Consider the following 24,335-nt stretch of genomic DNA (forward strand, 5'->3'; position numbering starts at 1 on the left):
TCGCCCTTACTCACCCGGGAGCCTCCATGTATCCCAGAGGGGTATACATGCAGCCGCTTTTTGATGCTGTGGTTATGCGGATTTTTCCATTTTACCATATTTTTGTAATTTTTACAACTTTTGATAATGATCATGTACCACATTGGCATCATTAAAAATCAATCAGTATGCTTTCTGGGGCGCCTGGGTAGCGCAGTCGTTAAAGCGTCTGCCTTCGGCTCAGGGCATGATCCCGGTGTACCGGGATCGAGTCCCACATCGGGCTCCTCCGCTATGAGCCTGCTTCTTCCTCTCCCACTCCCCCTGCTGTGTTCCCTCTCTCGCTGGCTGTCTCTATCTCTGTCAAATAAATAAATAAAATCTTTTAAAAAAAAATCAATATGTTTTCTTCACACACCACCACCACCACCACCACCACCAAGCCCTAGCTGTACAGTGAAGGTAATGCTGTTCTTACCAGGGTGCATGCTGGGTTTCCAGGGAGGACGGGTCCGTCCCATCATTTTCATGTGTACTGCTTGTAAATGACCAGAGAGTGCCTTACGGGTTTGTTCTTTTATGCTTAGGGTTCAAGGCAACATTTTCTATTAGGGCAAAGCAGTGTTTCTTGGGTCCTTGGGAGAGGTGTCCTGCCCACAGCCGCAGGGTAATTGTCTGGTGCTCGCTTCAGGGTTGACGTTGGACGCTCTCCTTTGTCTATTTTTACATCTGATATTTACAGTGTGTTCTGGAAAGCACTGCTTGCTGTAAGGGTGAAGATATTTTGGAAATGGGAGAGGAAAGCATGTTGTGAATAAAGGAGATAGTATATTAACCAGTTAAAGCTTCAGTGTACAGATGTCTCTCAAGTGAGGGTTTAATTCATGCATTCCCCTTTTGTGCTCCATTGTTTGAGTTTAGCCAAAGTCACAGACACATGGGTTAGAGATGCACACCGGCAGAGAGCTAGAGGAAGATGAAACATATGGTGCTTTTTGAAACCCAGAGAATGATTTTTCTACTTTAAATATCAGTAAGCCATTTCTTGGAGATTTGTTCCAATTATTTTGGGAGAACTTCCCTTTGTTTTGTTTAATGTTTTTAAATTATAAAAGAAACGCATGTTTGTTTTCAATAAGTGAAATAGATACAAAAACATAGGAAGTAAAAGTTAATTTTTCTCCTTCCTCCACCCCTCCCCAATTCTGCCTACACCATCCCCACTTCCAGCCAAACGATTTGTGTGTATTATTTTTTCAAAAGGCTTCTAAGTACTTTGGGGGGGGGGTGAATATGTTCATTATCTTGCTTGTGTGATGGTTTCTCAGATGTATGCATATCATACACATATCAGATTGTACTCTTTAAACCCCTACACTCTAAACACAGTAATGATATGTCAGTTACACCCCAGTAAAGCTGGGGGTTTTAACGCTCTGAAGTGGAAGGGTCTGTCTTTTGATCTAGGGGCACAGTGAAGAAATTACTGAGACACTGAGGGCGTTGTAAACCAAGGTCTGGGAACTTACGGCCAAGAAGTACCCTTTCATAGCATGTTTTAAAATTAATTCTTAATTTACATAGAGCAGAGTTCACTCTTTTTAGTGAACAGTTCTCTGAGATTTGATAAGTACATATAATCATGTAATCACCACCACAAGCAAAACAGAGAACAGTTTCATTACCCTCCTCCCCTGTTGTCCCCAGGCCCCACTGATCTGTCCGCAGCTCTACCATGTTGTCTTTTCCTGAGACTCACGTAGATGGGCTCACATGGTTTGTAGCCTTTTGAGTCCAGCTTCCTTCGTTCTGCGTGGTGGGTTTGAGATCACCCCAGCGGTCTGTCCCTGTTAACCACCCAGTAGCGCCTCACGACATGGACGTACCTCAGTTTACCCATTCCCCACTGGAGAGGTATTTGGGTGGGTTCCCATCTTGGGCAGCAAAACTACTATAAATCTTCATGTGCAAGTTTGGACATAGGTTTTTATTTAACTCGGGGAAACATGCAGGACTCCCGGGTCACGTCATGTTTAACTTTCTAAACTGCTTTCCGAAGCCGCTGTGCCATATGTGCACCCCCACCAGCAGGTAGGATGTACCCTTGTTGGCATTTGGGGTCCTCAGCCCTTTTATCTCCGTTTGGCTTTTTTTCTTTTAAAGATCTTATTTTTGGGGCGCCTGGGTGGTACATTCTGTTGGGCGTCCAGCTCTTGGTTTTCGGCTCAGGTCCTGAGAGCAAGCCTGGCTTTGGACTCTGCTCAGTGTGGAGTCTGCTTAAGACTCTCCCTCTGCCCCTCCCCCCTTCTCTCTCTCTCTCTCTCTCTCTCTCTCTCTCTCAAATAGTCTTTCCAAAAAAAAAAGATTTTATTTTTCACTAATACCCAGCGTGGGGCTCGAACCCACAACCCTGGGATCAGTAGTGTCATGCTCCACTGCCCGAGCCGGCCAGGTGCCCCCTCATTGTGACTTTGATTTGCATTTCCCTAATGACTAATGATGCGAGCACTGTTTCCTCTGCTTGTCACTTGTAGGTCTTCCTTGGTGACGTGTCCATTCAAATCATTTGCACATGCTTTAATTGGGTTTGTTGTTTTCTTATTTTTGAGCTTGAGACTTCTTTACGTGTTCTAGATAAAAACCTTTGCCAGTTATGTGATTTGCAGGTGTTTTCTCTCAGTCTACGGCTTGTCTTCTTATTTTGATAGTGTCTTTTACAGAGTTTTAGTTCAGGTGAAGTCTAACATGATTTCTTTTTGTGGACTATGCTGTTTTTGGTGTCGTATCTGAGAAGTCTTTGCCTAACCCGAGCTCACACAGATTTTTCTCCTAAAAGTTTTATGGTTTTATAGTTTCTACATTTCACATTTAGGTCTGTGATTCATTTTGGCTGAGGTTCATTTTTTGGCATATGGATATCCAAGTATTCCATTTGTTGAAAAGACTAATCATTCTTTGAAGTGCTTGTGCACCTTTGTCAAAAGCTATTTGACCATATCTGTGAGTCTATTTCTGAACTCCGTTCTGTCGCATTGATTAGGGATCTGCTCGCCAATACCATATGGTCTTCATTGCTGTCACTTCATAGTAAATTCTGAGGTCAGGTAGTGTGAGTACTTCGATCTTGTTTTTCTTTCTCAAAGTTGTTTGACTATCTAGTTACTATACCTTTCCATATAAATTTTATAATCGGTTTGTTGTTATCTGCAAAATATCCTTCAGGGGTTTGATTGGACTTGCATTACTATGTAGATTTGGGGAGAGCAGATACCTTAACAGTGTTGAACCTTTTAGTCCATGAACATAGTATGTCTCCATTTTGGCATTATTTGTTTTGTGGCTTTCAGCATATGGATCCTCCGTGTATTTTTTCAGACTCATAAATTTATTTCATCTTTTGGTGCTGTTGTAATTAGGGCTGTTCATTTTCTGTTTTCTGATTGTTTATTGTCTCTTTTTTCTTGTGGTTCTGTCAAGTTTTACATCATGTTATTCAGTGTGTAAATATTAGTATTTATTAGTTGACTCCTTTATCATTATGGAGTGACCCTCCTTATCCCTGGTAATCTTATTTGCTCCAAAAATTACTTTTTCTGAGGTTCATATAGACACTTCCACTCTCTCTTGACTAGTGTGAACCTGGTATGTCTTTTTCCTTACTTTTGACCTATTTGTATCCTTACATTTAGAGGGGCCTTGTTGCAGACAACATGGAGTGTTACTTTTCTGCTCAGACGGTCTCTGATTGTTGATTGATGAGGGTGTGCAAACCACTTACTTTCAATGTGAGTATTGGTGTTCTGGGTTTAAGTTGGCTGTCCTGCTGTGTGTGCATTCCCCAGGATGACACCTGGACTCTACTGTGAAAGCAGGCTTGAACTAAGGTTACAAATGAGGAAAGACCCAGATTTTCTTTTAAGATTGCCACTAGGATTTTTTTTTTTAAGATTTTATTTATTTATTTGACAGAGAGAGAGACAGCCAGCGAGAGAGGGAACACAAGCAGGGGGAGTGGGAGAGGAAGAAGCAGGCTCCCAGCGGAGGAGCCTGATGTGGGACTCGATCCCAGAACGCCGGGATCACGCCCTGAGCCGAAGGCAGACGCCTAACCGCTGTGCCACCCAGGCGCCCCGCCACTAGGATTTTTATTACTCCCCTAAATTTTATAGTATGTTCTCTGAGTTCATCAAAAATCCAGTTAGAATTATGTTTAAGATTGCATTCAGTGTGCAGATTTCTTTGTGGTGAAGTGACCTTTGTAATAGGATGTCACCTCACACCGGGGCCTGAAGTTTTTTCCGTTCACTCAGATATTCTAACTTGCCCTTTATTAGGGTTTCTACGCTCTCTCCACTGGGGCCTTGTGACTGGGCAGCGAGTTCCCAGGCTCTCGGTCACTTCTGGAACGGAGTTCCTAGGCGCCTCTCATTAATTCTGTTCCCTAATCACGTTCTCGTTAGCGGAGAGGGTGTTGCTGTTAGTTTTGTATTTGTGTTTTGGATTTTGTGTCCTAGCCCAGCTGCGACGGTCGTTGTGTTGCCTCTGCTGCTTTTCCAGGTATGCTGTAACATTTACAAACAAATGCAGTTTTCTGTTTAAAAAATAATAATGTCGACGGGCTCCCTCCCCACCTCCGCCCCGCCCCAACATGTATTTCATGACTCTCAGAACCTAGTGTTTCTGTCTGTGGGAGGAACTGAGAAGGAACTGAGATTTGGCCTTTGGCAGACTCGCCTCTGTAAAGCCCATTCTTGTGAATAAAACAATATACACAGTGGTGGAGTAGCCTCTCTGGTTGAGAAGGAAGAACCGAATAATCCACCTTCCTTGACCCGTTGTGCCTGAAGTTAGAGTGTCAGTGTTCTTCTTCGGAGCGTCTCTTCGTACCGTAGACCTCTGCGTGTCCTGCCGTACTGCGGTGACATCACGGCACGGGCGCTGTGTTACTTCACCCGCTGGCCGAGAATATCGCAGATGCAGAAAGCCCTCGTGATGTTGCTGAATCGCAGGAATTTCCCACAAGGCTGCTTCTCAAGCCAGTGAGGTTTGCATCTAATTCAGTAAATTTAGCACCCTGGAGAAGAGCATCTGCAGGGCTGATTTTAAGTACTGAAAGTAGGAGTGTCGAGAAAGCTGTGAAAGCAGGTGCTTCCTAATATTACAGAGTCCGTCCACGCCCCACCCGGCCGCCGTGCACATCACATCCGTGCACACCCGCGTGCACAGGATCCGCACGTGTGCGCCCCGTCCCACTTCACATGGGCCCAGTGCAGAGAGAAGATTCACCCTCTTTCTACATGTGAGAAAACCAAGGCGTGGGCCGGTTTTTCAGGGCACAGTTCCTGCTTCTGGGTAGAAGAGGGCTGGGAGCCCATCCCCACCGGGCCCTGCTGCCCTCTGCTGTGTGGCCTGATCCTGGCCGGGTCCACACCTCTGGGTGCACTCTCACTCAGTGTGAGCCGAGAGGTTAAAATGAACCCATCTGGTCCACATCCGACCTACAGGACAAACAAGATTCCCTTCCTTTCTGTGGCTGAGGATGACGAAGACCAGCCTTCCTGCTCCTACTGAACTCTGCACATCTGGCAGCTCGGCCCTCCCTCCTCACACACGGATGTCGGCACCACCGCGCTCAGCCGGCTTGACCCCGAAGCTTTTGTGCTCAGAATTATTGAAACCCAAGAATAATTTGAGGTGGCAAACTGTTTGCCTTCTGCTCTTTTTTCCAAATGTTAGTTTTATGCATTTGGCCTTCTCTGGAGCCAAGCATTGAACTAACGCAGCACAATATGCTAGGAAAGGCGGGTAGAAGTTAGTGTCAGATTTTTTTTGTCTTGTGAAGGAAATAACTTCGTATCAATTAGAGTTGGCCAATAGGAAAACTTCCTGGATCTGGGGTGGTTGTCCTTCAAAGATACTGAAAAGAGGACTTTTGCCGTAAAAGCAAGGTGGTCTACCACCCCTGCAGACTCCTGACTCCGCGTCTGGGTTTGGGCCATAGGTGACCAAACACCCCGCACTGGGCCTCAACTTGGAACTGGAGTCATTAGCTTCACGTGAACACTGGTAGACTCTAACCAGTTTCCTAAGAATTAACTGAGCAGGTGTGCCTGCAGAGTTCTACCAGGGAAACAGTTAAAGAGAGAAACAGAGTCCGAGAGATGGATTTCCAGGAACTCCCTCGGGCGAGAGCTGAGGCCACCCCCACAGGGGGATTTTTTTCTTCCTCAGGAAAAGCCACAGTTCTGCTCTTCGACTTCTCAGCTGAGTGGCCGAGGCCCACCCACGTCCTCAGGGGTCATCTCCTGTGCTTAAAGTCAGCTGATCGCCGATGTGACCGCAGCTACAAATACCTCCACGAGTGATGCTCACAGTAACGTCTGATAACAGAGTGCTCTCGGATGAGCCACGATCTGTCCACTCTTGCTTTCCTGCTCCTGGTTAGTCTCTCTGGGGACAGCTGTCCCACCTGGTGTCACATTTCAGTCCCCACGGGCAGCCTGGCCAGTGAGGGACCCGCGGGGGGGCCTGCTGGACCCAAGCAGCACAGGAGGGCAGCCACCGCCCGCGTGCTTGCCCCTTCCTGTATGGGACTCAGATGTCACGGGCTGCTCGCACGAGTCTCCAAGAGAGGCAGGCCCAGTGTGTGTCCACAGACGCCTCCGCCAACGTAGGGACGCCAGGTGGGCTCCGCCCTCCCACGCTGGGCCTGCGGCTCTCCTCCGCCTCACTCTCTCCAAGGCACCTGCAGTCTCTGGGTGACCGTCTTGCAGCCCCCAGCTGTTTTGCTTTGAGGGAGAGGATGGAAAACCCAGCTCATGAATGCCACACGGCCGTATGGGCCTCAGACTCCATCTGACCCCGCTCTCCGCACTTTCCTAGCCTGGAAAGGAAGGGGTGAAGGCTCGGGTGACAGGACCGGTCTTCTGAGGGGGAGGGGGGGAGGTACTGCCCAAGTGCGGCCTTTCCTTGGTGTGGGAGCTCTGTCCGATTGTTCTCTTCTGTGGGCTTGGGGATCAGGGTGCTAGGAGAGTCCCTCGCCACCCCGTCCCCTGGGGGCCGGTGACAGGACGTGCCCTGTGTACCTGGCAGCACCTGTCACAGCCTCTGTCCCTTAGTCACCTGTTACTTGAGAGGCCTCCTCCAGAACCCTGTTCACAGGTTCCAAACCTTTTTTACTTTCTACTTAGTTTTAGGAGTATTTTATTTTTAACCAAAGGATTTTTTTTACTTGTTTCTGGACTTCCAACCATATTTTTGTTCCTTCCGTTCCTGTACTATCTCAGCCCCGTTGCTATGATTCCTTGCATTCGCTCCTCTCGGGCGACACAGACAACAAATGTTTGAGGTTCAGGGCTTTATAGCTGACGGCTTGAAGTGTGGGCGTGTTCCTTCACGGAGCACGATGTTAGGGCTCGGAGTTCAGTGTCAGTAACAGTAAAGACGAGAAGAAACACAATGGATGACCTTGAGTCTGAGCTCTGTCTCTGCAAGACGGGACAGCTGGGCCTCAGGTTTGCCCCGGGCTGTCCACAGATACCCCCCCCCGCTCGTTTTCTTGGAGCCGAGTCTTACCTTGTGTGGCAGTGTTTGGATTGTGTGCTGTGGGGGGTGGAGGGACAGAGGCCTTGCTGTGGTCATCTGTCAGTGCCCGTCACCGGAGCCCAGTCCTATAACGCACGTGTGGTGGGTTCAGAGCTTCTGGAAGGTAGCTAATCACATTTAAACTTCCTACAAAGGAAGAGCAAGTTATAAATTGATGATAAGGAAAAACAACATTTATATCACAAATTTATCAGCATTGTGCTTTACACCATATGGGCATTAAAGTGTACCAGTATTCCAGAAAATTCTGGATTTTATTGTAGAAACAGCTGTAAAACACGGACTTTTATGAAGTCGGAAATAAGCAGAGCGATGATAGTAACAAACGTGGTGGGAGTCCGTAGTGAAGAACAATATAAAGAAAAATGGGTAGCAAATTGTAGGAGGGGGTCGTTGACACTCCAGGGAAATCTCTTCCTAAGTCATTTCTTCGTATCGAGACAGAGACCATGACCGTCCAGCCCCAGGGCACACAGCTGGCTGCCGTTGGATGGTCTGTCGGTGCCGATCGCAGGGACCTCCAGGGCAGGAGGCCAGTTCTTTAGTCTTTGCCGTTTCCTGCGTCATCTCATCCTTTCCTTCCCAGCACTGCCCCCGCCTCCTTGCTTGGCACTTACCGCGCACGGTGGAGACCGTGGGCTCCCCGCCGCCACCAGCACTGGTTGGTACTGGTTGTCCATGAGTCTGGCAGCTCAGAGTCGAGCAGCCGTCTGTCCACGGGCCAGGTTTCCCACTGCAGTTTTGACCCAAGGTCTCATCAGGGATCCACACTGCTTCTGAAATCTTAAGAATAAGGACGAGCCAGATAACCACTGGAAGCAGCTATCATTAGAATTAAGATGTTTTCTGTAAATATTTTTTTAATGTTCTCTGTAAATGTTTTTTTTTCATGTTTTCTGTAAATACCTTGACTGTCCTGGTTATAACTTGAGAATATGTGGATTTTAGTTTGCAGTTAACATGTTTCGAACGTTACCACCTTCCTCCAATCCTACGGGAGCAGAATTTGACCCCGAGGAAGATGAGCCCACGTTAGAAGCAGCCTGGCCTCATCTACAGGTACTGAACGCTGAGAGCGCCCGAGAGACAGGGGCAAGTGAAGTGTGTGTGTTCGCAGGGTTTGTCTCTAAAGCAAGTGTACTGGCCCTTAGGGCTTCACTCCAGCTCATTGCAGATGGACCTCTGACCTTGCAAACCTGTGCATACAAGAAAGCTATTTTGTATGCAGAAGTGAGAACATTGAGTGGTTTTTTTGTCTGTTTGGACCCTTGACACAACTACAAAGATACAGAGTTGTCGGTATATTTGTAATGGAAGTGACCTCTTCATTGAGAGCCATCAGGTCGAGGCCTTTTGCAGATAGAAGCTCCCCCAGTTCTCAGCACTTAGATTTAACGCACCCCAAAGCTCACCTGCTGACTCACACCTTTTTCTGACACATTTGTAAGGCAAAAAGTTGATCGTAGATCAGGCTGGATGCCTGAGAAGACGCTGAGTTCAGCGTGAGCAGTGTGGGCAAGCCACGCTCTGCATCAGGGCCTGGGTCGTCCGAAGGAGGGGAGATGGAGAGTGAGATGGGGAACAGATCACAAAGGCGGGCTGTCTCGGGGGCAGGACATTCCCCGAGGCATGTGGGATTGCTGTGTAACCATGACAGCATGCAGCCCCCTCATGAAGGGGAGGAGCGTCCCAGCCCTGGTGACTGCGCCCGTGAGCCTCTCACCAAGCCGTCCCCGCTTCCTGTCCACCCGGCTCTGCCAGGACACGTGCTCGCGGGGGGCTGCAGGTCCCACCCCACTGCAGCCGCTCTGCCCCACGGTTTCCCTGCAGCACCAGCTCAGCGCCAGTGATGCCCGCCACGGGTAGCGTTTTGTTTAAATGCGACTTAAGGGTATAGTCTATGGTTCTGAGCTAAATAAAACAATCACCGTCATCAGTTATAACTAAATGAAGCCATGGTATTTGGCATTAATTCTATAGATACGTGGCTTTTTCTTTTAAGGCTTAATATTTTCAGACAGAGATTCAACTCTTGGTGTACCTTTAATCTCCATCTAATAAAATACCATGTGATTTGACTCACTGTTGTTTTTTTTTCCTCCTAGCTTGTTTATGAATTTTTCTTAAGATTTTTAGAGTCTCCAGATTTCCAACCTAATATAGCGAAGAAATATATTGATCAGAAGTTTGTATTGCAGGTAAGGTACACATTAGCTGAAGCTACAAAAGCCGTCATCTACAGAGCGGGACTACTGACTCACTAAGTGTCTTTTTCTTCTTGAAGCTTTTAGAGCTCTTCGACAGTGAAGATCCTCGAGAGAGAGATTTTCTTAAAACTACCCTTCACAGAATCTATGGAAAATTCTTAGGCTTAAGAGCTTACATCAGAAAGCAGATAAATAATATATTTTATAGGTAAGTCGGTATGTGGGTGACCTATCCCTGCGTGATGATGTTTGTGTTCACACTCTGTGCCCCCCACCCCCATCGTTCCCTTTGGCATGTGACTGGGGAGTGGGAGCAGCCTGCCCGTGGCGTGCTGGGCCGCAGCGGCCCCCTTCTTCCTCCCCCACCCCTCCCTGTCTGCCCGCTCCCCTCCCTCACCCACCCCCAGCATCTCACCACATGGTCTTCCTCTGTTTGCATTTTATCCTGGGTGTGAGTCCACCCAGAACCTGTCCAAAGCCAACTCTCACTCCTTGCACCTGCAAGTTACTTCATCCTCGCCAGTGCGTCTCAGCAGGCAGGAGTGAGGAATAAAGCAGGGGTCCTTAGCAGCCCTCACCAAGCTGGGGAACTATACTGGAGAGGCAGAGGAGGGCCTGCCGGAAGCGGCGGGTGCAGGCGGGCACAGCCATCCCTAGGCCTGCGGGACCATGGAGACTGGTCGGTCTGGGGAGCTGGGTGCAGAAGTTGCCCTGTCTGGGTTTACATGGAGGAGGGCGCAGCCCCATGGCTCATGAAAGAATGTTCCGTGACATTCCAAGTGCAGTATTCACCTTAACCCCGCCCCCCCACTCCCTTCCTCCCCATCCTGGGCACCGCCTCTCATTGACTCTGAACAGGTCTGCACCCACCCGCCACCATCCCCAGGGTTCTGCTGCCGCCTGAGTCACATGGGTGACTGACTGGCCACGCTTGGATGGATAAGCCTAAGTCCTGGGCGTGCCCGGCCTTCCTCGTTCATGTTTCTTTTTTTTTTTTTTTCTTTTAAGATTTTATTTATTTATTTGACAGAGAGAGACAGCCAGCGAGAGAGGGAACACAAGCAGGGGGAGTGGGAGAGGAAGAAGTAGGCTCTTAGCGGAGGAGCCTGATATGGGGCTCGATCCTACAACGCTGGGATCACACCCTGAGCCGAAGGCAGACGCTTAAAGACTGTGCCACCCAGGCGCCCCTCCTCGTTCATGTTTCTGCTCACCTCCAGGCTCCTTCCACACTAGCGCCTCCTGGAACATTCTTTCCACCTGCCCTTCTCCACAACCTCCCAGGCTTCCAGACGCATCCCCTCACCAGAAAGCCCCCCTGGCTTGGCAGACAGGTCTCCCTGCGGGCAGGCATGGTGCCAGCGTCTTTATCACACCCGTCCAGCGACAGCTTCGCACCTGGCCTGTGGCGGCACTGAATGAATGTGGATGCATGAAAGAGTTAATGTGTCTTATCCGTCCCTGCAAAACTTACTATGAGCAGTTTATTCTAAGAATTTCGGCTTCCTGGGTCAGCTTGCCTTGAAGGCCCCCCGACTCCAGACTGGCTCAAGGTAGTGACAGATCCTAGTGGTGACAGCATGTGTGCAGGTCCCCCTGTGAGATAGGAAAGCAGGTGGATTTCACACCATCCAGCCGTAGTGATGGAGTGAGGGTGACACGCAGGCCATCGCCAAGAGACCACAGAGGCCAGGCGGGTCCCTTCTTACGCACCATGACCCAGCAGGGGAGAAGGGGGCAGAGACAGATGGAGATCCCACCACAGAGACCAACAGCCTCTGGGGCTTCTGCAGCCCGTCCCTCTGACTGTGATCAGAGAAGGACGTCATGTTTCCTAGATGCCGTGTTCCTAGTTCCTTCTTGGCCACATGCTTCCTTCGAAACAGGATCATCACGTGGCTGAGGTACTTCTCTGTCAAAACATTCTATACATTATTTAAATAGCAAAGAACAGGTACAATTTAAATTCTGATCTTTTAGGCCTAAAATTAAAGCTCTACCTAAAATGAGGGGTTTTTTTTTCGTTAAAATGTAGGTTTTGTTTAGGCAGAAGAATCACAGATCATGAGGAACTCAAGATAATAACTAAAATATTCACATTACCTGCAAGTTCTTGCACACGATCTGGTTTGTTCTCACCGGCTCAGTGCCGGAGTACGGCGCTTTTGTGTTGCAGCGATCTTTCTGTAACTGTCGTTCTTGATTGACGCGATCAGAAGCAAGCATGTTGTGTGGATTCTGTAGTTGGTTTGGTCTCCACCTTCCACACCACTGATCTCCTGCGGAAAGGAAGTAAGGAGAAAGCCCGTGAGAGAGGTACCCGGCTCATCAGCGTTCGTGGCACGACCCCGTCTTGTAAGAAAAGATCTCTGCAACCTGTTTGGTTCATCTCATTGAAAATGTTAACGCGATGTCCCTGTTCATGTAGCTTCTCCTTCTACTGAGCGTGTTCGAGGTGTGAGTGACACAAAGTCTGCACCGCTGACGGCCTGGCCACGGTGCGCTGGAAGCCAAAGGCGGGCAGGGCGGCCCAGGGCTCCGGTTCTGTCCACGTCACACACACCCCACAGCTGAGCGGCTGGAATCAACAACAGTTGATTGCTTCTCGCAGATCTGTGACCGGAACTGGACTTGCCGCGGTCTGCAGGGGCTGGCTCAGGGCAGGACCTCAGCCGGCTTCCGGGAGGGAAGAAGCAGGAGCCACCCGTCCTCGGTGAGGCTCGGCCCGTAACTGGAGCACACTCCCTTCTACCTTCTGTGCTGATAAAAGCAACTGGCAGGACGACAGATCCACCTCTTCATGTGAGGCTCAAGGCACGTCCTGCAGGGAGGAGAGGTCCTGGTGGTGTCCGTTTTGGAGACTGTCTCCAATAAGCAGGTTCTGGCTCAGTGTTTAGCGTCCTGATTCCTTTTTTGCTGGAGGAGTGAGAAACACTAGCTTACTCCACATGCGTCTTTATGGCTTTCTTCCCGTCCCGCACCTTCCTCTCTTGCCTCTCTCGGGAAAAGCAAGAAGGAGAACTATACCTATTTTCTCTTTCTGTATCTACTTCAGATCAGGACAAAATAATTAGAAACAAAGAACTTATCATGCCAATTCAAAGGGGCACAGGCACCCCAATGTTTATAGCAGCATTATCTACAATAGCCAACTATGAGAAGAGCCCAGATGTCCATCGACAGATGAATGGATAAAGAAGATGTGGGTACATACAATGGAATATTACTCAGCCATCAAAAAGAATGAAATCTTACTGTTTGCAATGACGTGGATGGAACTAGAGGGTATTATGCTGAGCGAAATAAGTCAGAGAAAGACCAATACCATATGATTTCACTCATGTGGAATTTAAGGAACAGAACAGGTGAACAGAGGGGAAGGGAAAATAAAATAAGATGAAATCAGAGAGGGAGACAAACCATAAGAGCCTCTCAATCACAAGAAACAAACTGAGGGTTGCAGGAGGGGTGTGGGGCGGAGGGATGGAGTAACTGGGTGATGGGCATCAAGGAGGGCATGTGAAGTAATGAGCTCTGGCTGTTCTGTGCAACTGATGAATCACTGGATTCTGCCCCTGAAACCAATGCTACTAACTTGAATTGAAATTAAAAAAAAAAAAAAAAAACACTAGCCCTGATGAAAAAAAGAAATGAAGAATTTATCCAGAAGAATATAGTGATGCTGATTTAGGAGAACAAAATGGCTTACAGCTGAAGGCCATCCTTGCTCAAATGTGACAGCCAGAGCGTTTAGACCCCGCCGAGTCCCCAGATCTGCTGGCGCCTGCTGCAGCCCTCCTGCCTTCCCCGCTTTCCGGGTCGTCGAGGAGGGAGTGGTGACTCAGGTGGCATGCTGACTTCATACAAAGCTCTAACTTTTGCGCCTTGAAACTGAGAAAACAAGCAATGCACGAGGGAGCCCTCAGGTTGAATTTTGTAAATTCTGAGTGCAGACGCACCATGGAGGATGGGACTCCTGGGTGCTGGCTCGCAGTCTCCGGGCAGGTGGGGTGGCAGAGAGTGGCGGGGAGTCGAGGGCTGTGTCCCCGGCAGTATGACCGTACTGCCCATTTTTCACCACTCAGATACTCCGTGCCGTCTGGGTAACTCCCTACCTCCCCTTCATCTGTGGCCACACTCATATCTGTGGCACTGTGGTTCTCTGCTCAGTGGCTGCAGCCGACCTGTGTGTGAGATGCTGGGGGTCCCCTGCGTGTCTGCCTTGCCCACCTCCCGCCCACGGCCCGCTCCCTGCTCCATTTCACAGACCTTCGCTCTAGCCCTGCCTAGATGTAGCGATCTTAAGGCCCACCCTTGGGGAATATCTCACGTCCTGTGGGTATTTGACCTGTTCTTTACCTTGAGGTCCTGTGTCCATTTGTTACAAACAAGGACAACGAAATTTCAGAGCCGATTTTTTTTAATCATTACAAACTCTTACTTTTGGCTTAGAGCTGTCTCTAAACTGTTCGTTGTTGACAGAGGGGCAGAAACCTTTTTCAGACCCCACTCGCATCAGGCAGGTGCCCGTGCCGTGGTTGAGGCGGACTCCAGGCGAGTGAGGTTTGGGCAGGAGTGGGCTCCTGGCTTCTGAGGAAATCCGCAGGGGGTGGGGCGGTGTTGCCCTGCTTGGTGTCCTTGTTCTCTCTCATCGCCCCCAGCCTGTCAACACAGGTGTTCCGAGCGTGGTACCAATGCCAGGCCCCGCCCCAGCACTGGAGACGCAGAGACAAAACGTCCTCGCCCTGTCCTCAGGCCGACCTCGGGTGTGGCCGGATGCTGCAGGGGCCCCGGGGAGCCCACCAGTCGGCACAGCACAAGAGGCTTCTCGGAGGACATAAATCGGCTGCTCGTATTGGGGTTCCGGGAGGTGGTGCTTGAATCTACATGGGGGCCATGCAGGGCGTCTGTGAGGAAGCAGGCAAGACGGCCCGAGTGGGCAGGAAAGGACTTCTGCCCTGGCACAGAGCCGGCCAACTGTCGGAGGCTTTAGCACTGAGTAAGGCGTTAGGTTAGGTTGGCGTGGAGCAAAAATGAGGCCTGAGGGATGGGTCGCGGGAACCACATGTGATAAGGCAGGTGGCAAATCGCTTGTTGTCACCTCTGGGCGGTTGGAGTACGGACGCTCACAGCGTAGACCGTACAGCCTTCCTCTGTGTTTGAAAACGTCCAGAATGTTGGGGGGACATTTGAGCAGGCCCCGCGCTCTGCCCCCCGGGTCTTTGCACGCTGCCCCAACACATTGTTTCCTTATTCAGAGGATTTTAGTCCTTCCAGCCGTTACTTCAGTGTCAGTTCTAAATAGCGCGTTGCTTCTTCTAGGTTTATTTATGAAACAGAGCATCACAACGGCATAGCAGAATTACTGGAAATCCTGGGGAGGTGAGTCGTCTCTGTTCCTGGCAGCAAGTGGAATTGATTCCAGAATGATCCAGTTCACGGACCCCAGCAGCCCTCCCCAGAGTGAGGCAATTGAAACCATTTCCAAAGGAACTAAGATCCCTCTTGATGGAAGGGGTTGGTGAGGTCTGGGGTCAGTCACACGCCACCGATGAGAAACCCTCCTGCGTGCCTGGCGCCGCACACAGACGCGTTTCATGCACCTCGTCGAGGACTGTTACCTTAAGAAGGTTTATGCGTGACACCTAGAAGAAGGGATCATTTACTGTACACTGGGGCTATTGAGTAAATGCCAGTATTTCAGATTGCTTCGATTTTATAAATTTTTCATATGTGTCCTTAAAAGTAATTAACATTTCAAAAATTTTGCCATCTTAAGGCAAGTGAAGTTCTTGCTTGCTATCATTTTTTTATATCAATGTCCTGTAGATTTTATATCAGGCCTCCAACGCACTGTTTCCCAGAGTTCCTCGGGGTCCCCAGCCGAAGAAGGTTGGAAGTGCTGTCCCCCAGCACCTTCCTTGGGATTCAGCTGCATTAACAGCTAAAGGTTCCGAGGGACCCTGCAGGGAGGGAAGCTCTGTCCATCCCCAAAGCTTTGGGAACACAAGAAGCCTCTCTCTGGGAACGCTGCTGGCATCTGGTCCATCTGTGCTCCAGTAGTGCTGAGAAACCGTCTTGCCATTTTAGATATAATCTGAAAAACCGTTCGTCCTCGCAGAGAGGTCTGCTTTGACCTGTTTCAGCACAGTCGGCCAGTTTCTCTCGCTCAGTCGAGTGTGGTGAGCAGTCGAGGGGCCCTTACTAGTTGTGTGACCTTCCTTAACTAGTCTTGGCCGCTGTTTTCTTAGTAAGGTGGGGGGACATCCACTCAGCTCCTCTGTGTTGCGAGGAGAGCGTGCCACGTGAAGCGGCACACGGAGGACTCAGTGCTCCCCACTGCTGGGATTGGTAATTGTATCCTTCCGGAAGAGGTGTTGGACCTGGAGGGTCTCCCTGACACAAATGAGCAGGTCATCCCTCCCTAATGCCCACTTCAGACAGTTCCTGCCTGTGGCGCACACGTGCTCAAGACCCCTGGATGGTGCGGAACAGTCCGGAAATCACTGTAACTGCTGCGCAGCTCTAACGTGTCTGTGGTTCCCTAATAATAAAACCAGACAGTGACTAAGGAAGCCCCCTCACCCAACTGGAAACCAGTGGGTAAACTACTTGACGTTAGAGACAAAGCTTCAGTTTGGGGGCAGGAGTAAGACCCCCTTTCTTTGTAGAAGGGAGCAGCTTCCTGGCTGATTCTCAGCCAACTCCCATTCTGCACACTTGGACTCTGTCCCACCAGCATTAGAATACCAAACCCAAATTTCTCCAGGGAAGTACGAATTCCTAAGAATGGGTGAAGGCCAAGGGAAGGTGCCAGGGGTGGGTGGGCCCAGAGCGGGGGTCCCACCTGAGCTGCCCGGCCTCGGCGGCCTGTCTAAAGAAGGAGGCTTTGCCCCCAGGGATTCGTGCTGTTCTGGGTAATGCCCTGCAAACCCAGAATTTTAGAATTATACGTAACAAAGATAAAAATGGTTATGCTTCTTAGAAAGTATTCAGTTTTTAATTTCTGCCAGTATCCACTTTTGTGCAATATACATTTTGCTTATCAGTTTTTTACAACCAAAATGAAAAAAGGAAAACGGCAAGATTTTTTTTGATCTGGAAATTGTAAATATTCAAACTTTGAATTAATTCTGTTTTCACAGTATAATTAATGGATTTGCCTTACCACTAAAAGAAGAGCACAAGATTTTCTTACTGAAGGTGTTGCTACCTTTGCACAAAGTGAAATCTCTGAGCGTCTACCATCCACAGGTAAGGGAGGTCCAGCAGCGATGCGTAGGTCGGGACACTCGGTAGCACAGGGTCCCCGCGTGAGCATTGCTGAGGCTGAGACACACAATCCCAGCCTCTTACCTGGGAGTGTGCTCTTTGTTATGTCGCATTGCCAGTGTCGGTTCTGGTGATGATTGAGTGGATACGGGGTCCAGAGATTCCCTTTTAAGAAAATCAGGAGCATCTCAGGAATGGAGAATTTCAGAATTCCTTCTAAGCGCAGAGAAAGGGGTGACTCACTCGATGACAGGTGTCCAGGGAACTTGTCAGAGGAAGTTTTCTGTCGTGGGCTTTAAAATCTGGCTCCTTCGGGGTGCCTGGGTGCGCAGTCGTTAAGCGTCCGCCTTCGGCTCAAGGTGTGATCCTGGCGTTCTGGGATCGAGCCCCACATCAGGCTTGTCCACTGGGAGCCTGCTTCTTCCTCTCCCACTCCCCCTGCTTGAGGTCCCTCTCTCGCTGGCTGTCTCTGTCTGTCAAATAAATAAAAAATTAATTAATTAATTTAATTAAATCTGGCTCCTTCAAGAAAAAACCTCTATGTCTGCAGCCCATGACATAGCCCATGAAAACATTTTTTTTTTACTTTTTTTTGTTTTGTTTTGTTTTTTTTAAGTAAGCTGTGGGCTTTCTGCAGGTTGGGGAAATCTAATGACAGTTACCCTGAACACTTGGTCAGTAAGTGGTTACTACTCCCTGGTTAGGTGGCTGCACTTACCCAGGAGACATGGTCTCTCCTTTGCTCTTGCACAAGTGAGCCCTGCATAGACACGTGCTGAATGTCAGGGACAGGTCCGGCAGCCAGCGGACACCCCATCCTGCAGGCCCTCCCGTCGGGAGTGACGGCACGGGCTCAATCACAGGAAGTGTATCCTTTACATGATTCTAAGAACGTTGGCTTCCTGGAAAGTATTTTACTTCGAGGTTTGTTTTGGGTTTTTTTTCCTCCTCCTGCCTGCTGTTAACTGGTGATAGTCGCTTTACCTCCAGCCAGATTGTTATCCTGTTAATTGTTCTACAGAAGAGATTAATAGTTCAGTGGTTTAAGGTGGAACCAGATTTTAATTTTTTTTTCCGGCTGTTAGATTACTTGTTAATTACAGTCTCCAAAAAGAGCGTGAGGAAAATCCCGGTCAAACCGAGGCTGACTTGTCTATGTTAGTCCGAAAGACTGTTTCCTGATTTTTTTTTTAATTTTTTATTTTTTGGCTTTCTGCCGTACCATGTCCCTGAGAGTCCCCTCCCCCGCCCCCAGAGCTGCAGCGGGCCCGTACAAGGGAGCCCCTGCTCACCGGGGGGGCCACACCAAGCGGGTGGGGGGCAGTGTTGCTGGTTGAAGCGAAACGCTGATACGTCCTCTGCTGTACTTTCCAGCTGGCTTACTGTGTGGTGCAGTTTTTAGAAAAGGACAGCACCCTCACTGAACCCGTAAGTACGTTCTCGGGCCGGGGCTGGGGCCTGGGGTCGGGCGCCGGCGTGCCTGTGAGGGGGCGTGTGGGCGTCCCCAAATGTCGGCTGGCCAGGCCCCTGCTCGGACCACTTTTTCACCTGAAGTCACACTAACAAACAGGCCGATTTCCTTTACGTGTTGTGTGTTTTCAGAGTGTGGTGACTTTAATTACAAGTTCCTTTATTGTGGTGATGATTTTATGTGCTCAGATTGCCGTCTCCTCTGAATGTGAGGCGCTGGAGTGGCCGAGGCTGCTGAATTGCGCGCCACCGAGCACGTGCCAGTCGTGGTTTGAGGACGCGCAGCTGGCTTCGGTCCTAGCGGTCGGAGTGAGTTCTCGAAGTGCTTGAACTGGAGAGGCTCTCTGAGCTGCGACGTTCCTTCCGGGTTCGAGGGCAGCTATGCCATGATCACTGCAATGCAAGCGCCAGGTGGCTGCCGTTGAGCGTGTAGATTTCCAGATTTCTTGGCCTATTATCTTGATTAAAAATGAAGGGCTGTCATAGCCCAGGTTAACCAAGTTGAGCATGTCAGGGGCCGGTTTAAGCACTTGAATACACTTTTTAAATAGCTTTATTGAGATATGATTCACATACCATACAATTCACCCATTTAAAATGTACAATTCAGTGGCTTTTTGGTATATTACGTTAATTTTTTTAATTGTGGTAAAGTACACACAGCATAAAACTTGCCATTTTCAATGTACAAGCGAGTGGCATTAATTACATCCCAGTGCTCTGCAGCTGTCACCACTGTTCCCAGAACTTTGTTACCACCCCAGACAAAAGCCCTGCACCCCCCAAACACCGACTCCCACTTCCCCTCTGCCCCCCCTCCTCCGGTGACCCCTCACCTGCTTTCTGTCTCTGCGAGTTGGCCTCGTCCGGGCACCTCACGTGGGTGGATTCGTGCAGGATGTCGTCAGGGTTCCGACACACCGTGCCCGTGTCAGAACTCCGTCCCCAGCCGTGGCTGGAGAGACTCCCTTGTGTTTTGTTCATCCGCTCCTCTGTCGGTGGACGCTGGGCTCGCTGTGAATGTGGGTGTGCAGGCGTCTGTGCCGAGTCCCCGCTCTCGGTCCCTTTGGGTGTGCAGCTCAAGGTGGAAATGCTGGCTCAGCCGGTGACCCCGTGTTCAGCTTTGTGAGGAACTGCCCTCGGTCCTCCACAGCGGCTGCACGGGGCTCCGCTCTCTCTGCATCGTCGCCAACGCTTGGCATTGTCCCTTTCTTTATCCTGCCAGCTAGTGAATGTGCGGTGGTGTCTCTCGGTGGCTTTTTGATTTGCATTTCCCTCACGGATGAAGAAGTTGGGCATCTCCCATACACCTGTTGGCCACCTGTGTGTGGACAAACGTCTCTAGATCCACTGCCCATGTTTTATCAACTGGGTTGTCTTTTACTGTTGAATAACAAAGTAGGACGTCTGAGTGCCAGTCGCAGCGTTTAAGTATTCTTTTCAAAGTTACCGTTGGAGTAGGAAAGGCAGATGTCGTCATTCCGGTGTCTTCTCTGTCCCCGTGGCCTCCTCCATGGTGGTCCCGTGAGGTCGTGAGTGTGATGGTGGAAGTACGTGAGAAATCCCTGGTGCTCTGTTTCTGAGCTGCACTGGCTCCTGATCTCTGCTTTCTTCAGAGCTTCTGAGCTCCGTGCGTGGACACCCGGAGTCACCCACCAACTCAGGAAAAGCCCTCAACCACGTCCCTGGGGTCCCTGCATGCCTCTGCCTCAGCTCTGTCTGAGGTTCTGGAAGCCCCCAAGGAAGGGTACCAAACTCGCCAGACTTCAGTATCAAACCCGGAGTGTTTACTCCCGGTCAGGGTAGGGTTCTTTTTATCCCCCTTGACCAAACTGAAGACGTGTCTCCGTAGGGAAGGACCCCTGAGGTGGCCTCCGTGATCAAATCTCTTCCCCAGTGGAGCCACATCCCCAACTCCTCCCCCTGTTGAAGGGCGGCTCCCCACTCGTGCATGGGAACAGTTACCTATGTAGTAGGGGAACAAATTCTGACACACACCCTGCCTTTTCCACCTCAAAAATAAGAAGGGAAAGGAAAACATGGAAGGAGAGAAAAAGCATGCAATTTTCTTTTATGATTTTTCTGTGTGTGTATTTCTCACACTGTCCAGGGGCTAAAGAATCCACCAAACTTTGTGCCCCATTCACCGCCATTCACCCAGGCCCCCGGCTAGTGCCCCAGTGCCCGGCCAGGTCCACCACAGCCCAGGTCCTAATCCCGCCCCAGCACGCCTTTGTTCTCGCCTTCACCTGAGACTAACGTGAAAGCTGACCTTGGTTTGCGGGCGCGGGAGCTCTTGGCTGCAGTTGTCTGACGGAAGGAGAGAGGCGGCTGCTGGCTTCTGCTGGGTCCTTCCGTCTTAGGTCGGAAGCTCTGAGTTGGCACGGGCATAGAGGAGCTTCAGGCCCCGCACACCCAGTGCCCAGATTGCCACGCAGATTCGCTTCGTTCCCTCACCTCCCGCAGCACAGACAGCACGCTAGTGCTCTCTGACCACAGAAAGCAGACGTCAGCAACGTGCAGACCCTCACGTGGGTGAGCGCCTTTCTTTGAAATTCCCATCTTATGAAAGTACACAGGCCGATCTGTCTCACTTCAGCGTTGAAAGCTTGTCGACAGTAGGATGAAGGTGTGCGTCCACTCAGCAGCACTAGGAAGGACACGGCACCCACGGGGGTCTCAGGGTCCTAGACCCAAGGCTCTCCTGAAGCCAGTGTGGCCGAGGTCAGGAATAGTTAAAGTACAATCTGTTTAAAAGACCTGTGTCACTCCCATTTAAGGTCTGCAATTACGGTTTTTCTCTGTAACCCGTGTACAGTGCTCAGAAACTTTCCGGGCACATTGAACACATACGCCGTTGTTGTACGAAGATGAAGGGCTCATCAGATTACCGATGGGAGTAAAATCATGTTCTGTTGTCGCCCACCTGTTTCTTTAGGGTAATTGACTTTTCCTACAGGGCCCGGTGGGAGCCCTCTTTTTCCCTGGAGTGACGGGGAGGGGCTCCCCAGACACCGGGCCGGAGCCGCCAGCACGCACACCTGGGCTCGCCTCCCCAGCCCTGTCCCGAGAGCGGCATCCCATCGAGTCTCCAAAGGAGAGCTCGGAGCATGACCTGCGCCCAGCAGCAGATGCCCACTTCTGCCCAGATCACCTTTACCGGGCAGTCCCCTCTTTGGCAAAATGAGCACTGGGTGTGATATGCAACTAATGAATCTTTGAACACGACATCAAAAACTAATGGTGTATTATATGCTGGATAATTGAACATAATGATAAAAACTAATAAAAAATAAAAATAAATTAAAAAAATTAAAACTCCACATGAGGATGGTCAACTTATATATGCTACACTCAGAAACCGTGGTATTGACCAACGGTCGCGCCAAACAGTGTGAAAAGTAGGTCCAGCATGGGGCCCCGATTCCAGAAATAAAACCTTTTCCAGCGACATTGAGTGGCTAAACCAGTTGTTTTGTATCTCACATATTAACGTATTTTTCCTAGTAAAGTGCCATTTGACAAATGACAAGGAAGAGTGGGTTTGTGAAGTGATTGGCATCTGCTGTGTTCTTGACAGTGGTCCCCACGCTGGGGAACAGTAGGTGCTCGCTAAATGTCTGTTCAATGATTTTGAGCGAAAAGTAGGACAAAAATCATTACATGCTAGATTTTTTAAGGAAATCCTTTTAGAGATAATTGTGTTGTAAATTTTTACATCAGACTCCAAAACTAGGAGCACTGTCTTTTTTTATAAATGTTGGAGTTTTATAAAGTGTCGTGTCACATCATGAAGGATCGTCCCGGAGCCCAAAGGCCAAAAGCGTTAAGCAGAGTTGTTCAAAATGGTTGTTGTTCAAAGGCCCACCATGGTTTTAGCCACAGTCAGGATGTCCCTGCTGCCCTGCCGAGAAGTCGGGTGCTGTCTGCAGAGCTACGGAGGACGGGCCAGTGGAGACCACCCGCCAGCCCCAGAGAGCTGGCACTTGCCATGATGTTCGTGGCGGTCCTGACGTAGCTAGGGGCTGGGACAGTGGTTCCCAGAATGGCCGTGATGGGCTGCAGTCCTGCGTGTGCAAGCGTGCACATGGGCTTGCATGCAGATGTTTTGGGCCCTTGTACTCTTTTAGGATGAAGATAGCTAAGCTCTAGAAATGTTATTTGTCCTCACCGAGTCGAATCTGATACTCTGGCTGGACGATCTTTACTGGTATGGTTGTGGTAGGAAATTTGGAAGCTGTAGGGGTGAAATAAAGAAAGGTTGCCCCACAGAAACTCTTTCTACCTGTCTGACTTGGGCAAGGAAGGTAACGTCCAGCCCCTGCGAACGAGGAAGCCGCCGCCGGCCCGGCTGCACATGCCTCGTGGGGGCGGGCCACACAGATGCTCTCTGGCGGGGTCCTGGCTGAGCCCGCACTGCCGTGCTCCCCACGGGCCAGCGCTCCTCAGATGCAAGGTCCTCGCAGCCCCCAGAGGTGGTGACCAGCCCGGGGTCATAGGTCACGCACACAGAGGGCAGTGGGGCCCGACCCCCAGTCCCTCCACAGCCCTGTGTGGCGTGAGCTAACAACATCAGCTTATTTCATGTCTCCCTCTTCTGATGTATTTTAGCACAATTCAGCACAGTCAGAAACACCATGTGTACACACACAATATGCATGTTTGTGCAGAAATTTACATGAACAGTCAGTATGAGATAGAAATGGGTTGTGCACATGTGTGGCCAGCAGTCCTAGAGCTGGCCGCTTCTGTGCGGAAACGAAGATGTGCGTTCATATGCCGCGTGGTTCTCCATTGTCTTTTTTCTCTCTAAACCCTCCTAAGTGCTTATTTTTTATCTTTTTTTTTTCTGAATGACTGACTGCAGTGGAGGTTAATCAGAGGGCGTGGGTCCCATACATTAAAGTGGTGATTCTTAAGTGTATAAAATTAGATCTGTTTCTCTGATTCTAAAAAGCCCACGTACCGATTTACTGTGTGGCTGTTCCTTCTACAAGGAAGGACGCGCCACCTGATTCTGTTGCTTTGCTCGGGGGACACGTCCATGAGCCACGGACGCCGGTCGTCACGCTATCGCTGATTCTCTGGCAGGTGGTGATGGCGCTTCTCAAATACTGGCCAAAGACTCACAGTCCGAAAGAAGTCATGTTCTTAAATGAATTAGAAGAGATCTTAGACGTGATCGAACCATCGGAATTTGTGAAGATCATGGAGCCGCTCTTCCGGCAGCTGGCCAAGTGTGTGTCCAGCCCACACTTCCAGGTACGGAGGGCTGGGAGAGAACGGCCTCGCTCAGGGTCCACGTCGGAGATGCCTGGCTTGAGGGCATTGCTGTTGTACTGTGTTTGTCGTGTAGTTTGAAGGGAAATGGCCAGTTTTAGTCGCACTTCAAAATAAGATGCTGAAACTTGAATTCTATAAAACACACTTGGGCATCTCGGCCGCATCACTGAGCACCTGTTTCTCACTAAGAATAATCAGAAATGGCTCCTCTGTAGAACCGGCTTTGTCTCTTTGTTCATGTGCCCCAAATGCGTAAAACCTCGCTTTCCGGAACTCAGTGACAGACACTTGCAGACAAACTTCAGCCCTGAAACTCCCCGTCCTCAAGCACCTGTTTCTGACAAGGGCACATTCCGACTTCTGTCCCCCCCCAAATCCTGCTTGAGGGGGGCCTCAGTCACATGCCGCCTTCCTCTCCTGGGCTCCTCATTCAGCGTTCTGGCCTCATTCAGAGGTCGTTCCCAGGACCTTTGTTCAGCCCGTCCGCCTTCCTTGGACGTGCTGGCCTGTATCATGAGC

The 24,335-nt window shown here is 49.9% G+C and overlaps 1 protein-coding gene across 13 annotated transcripts in view; it reads left to right on the forward strand.

Moving 5' to 3' along the window:
* PPP2R5C (protein phosphatase 2 regulatory subunit B'gamma) overlaps positions 1 to 24,335 on the forward strand; it is a 122,098-nt gene that overhangs the window by 81,086 nt on the left and 16,677 nt on the right. For all 13 annotated transcript variants that reach the window (XR_015721886.1, XM_045775417.2, XM_087856225.1 and 10 more), the window contains 7 exons: positions 8,533 to 8,643; positions 9,690 to 9,782; positions 9,869 to 9,999; positions 15,114 to 15,173; positions 16,937 to 17,045; positions 18,438 to 18,491; positions 23,625 to 23,795. Coding sequence is in view for 12 of the 13 variants with exons in the window: in XM_045775417.2 (XP_045631373.1) it covers positions 8,533 to 8,643; positions 9,690 to 9,782; positions 9,869 to 9,999; positions 15,114 to 15,173; positions 16,937 to 17,045; positions 18,438 to 18,491; positions 23,625 to 23,795 (729 nt within the window). In the remaining variant the exon portion in view is untranslated. The remainder of the gene's footprint in view (positions 1 to 8,532; positions 8,644 to 9,689; positions 9,783 to 9,868; positions 10,000 to 15,113; positions 15,174 to 16,936; positions 17,046 to 18,437; positions 18,492 to 23,624; positions 23,796 to 24,335) is intronic.

The sequence above is a fragment of the Ursus americanus genome, chromosome 26, assembly GCF_024610735.1.
Source record: "Ursus americanus isolate L20-20 chromosome 26, mUrsAme1.1.p, whole genome shotgun sequence".
Taxonomy (NCBI): Eukaryota; Metazoa; Chordata; class Mammalia; order Carnivora; family Ursidae; genus Ursus; species Ursus americanus.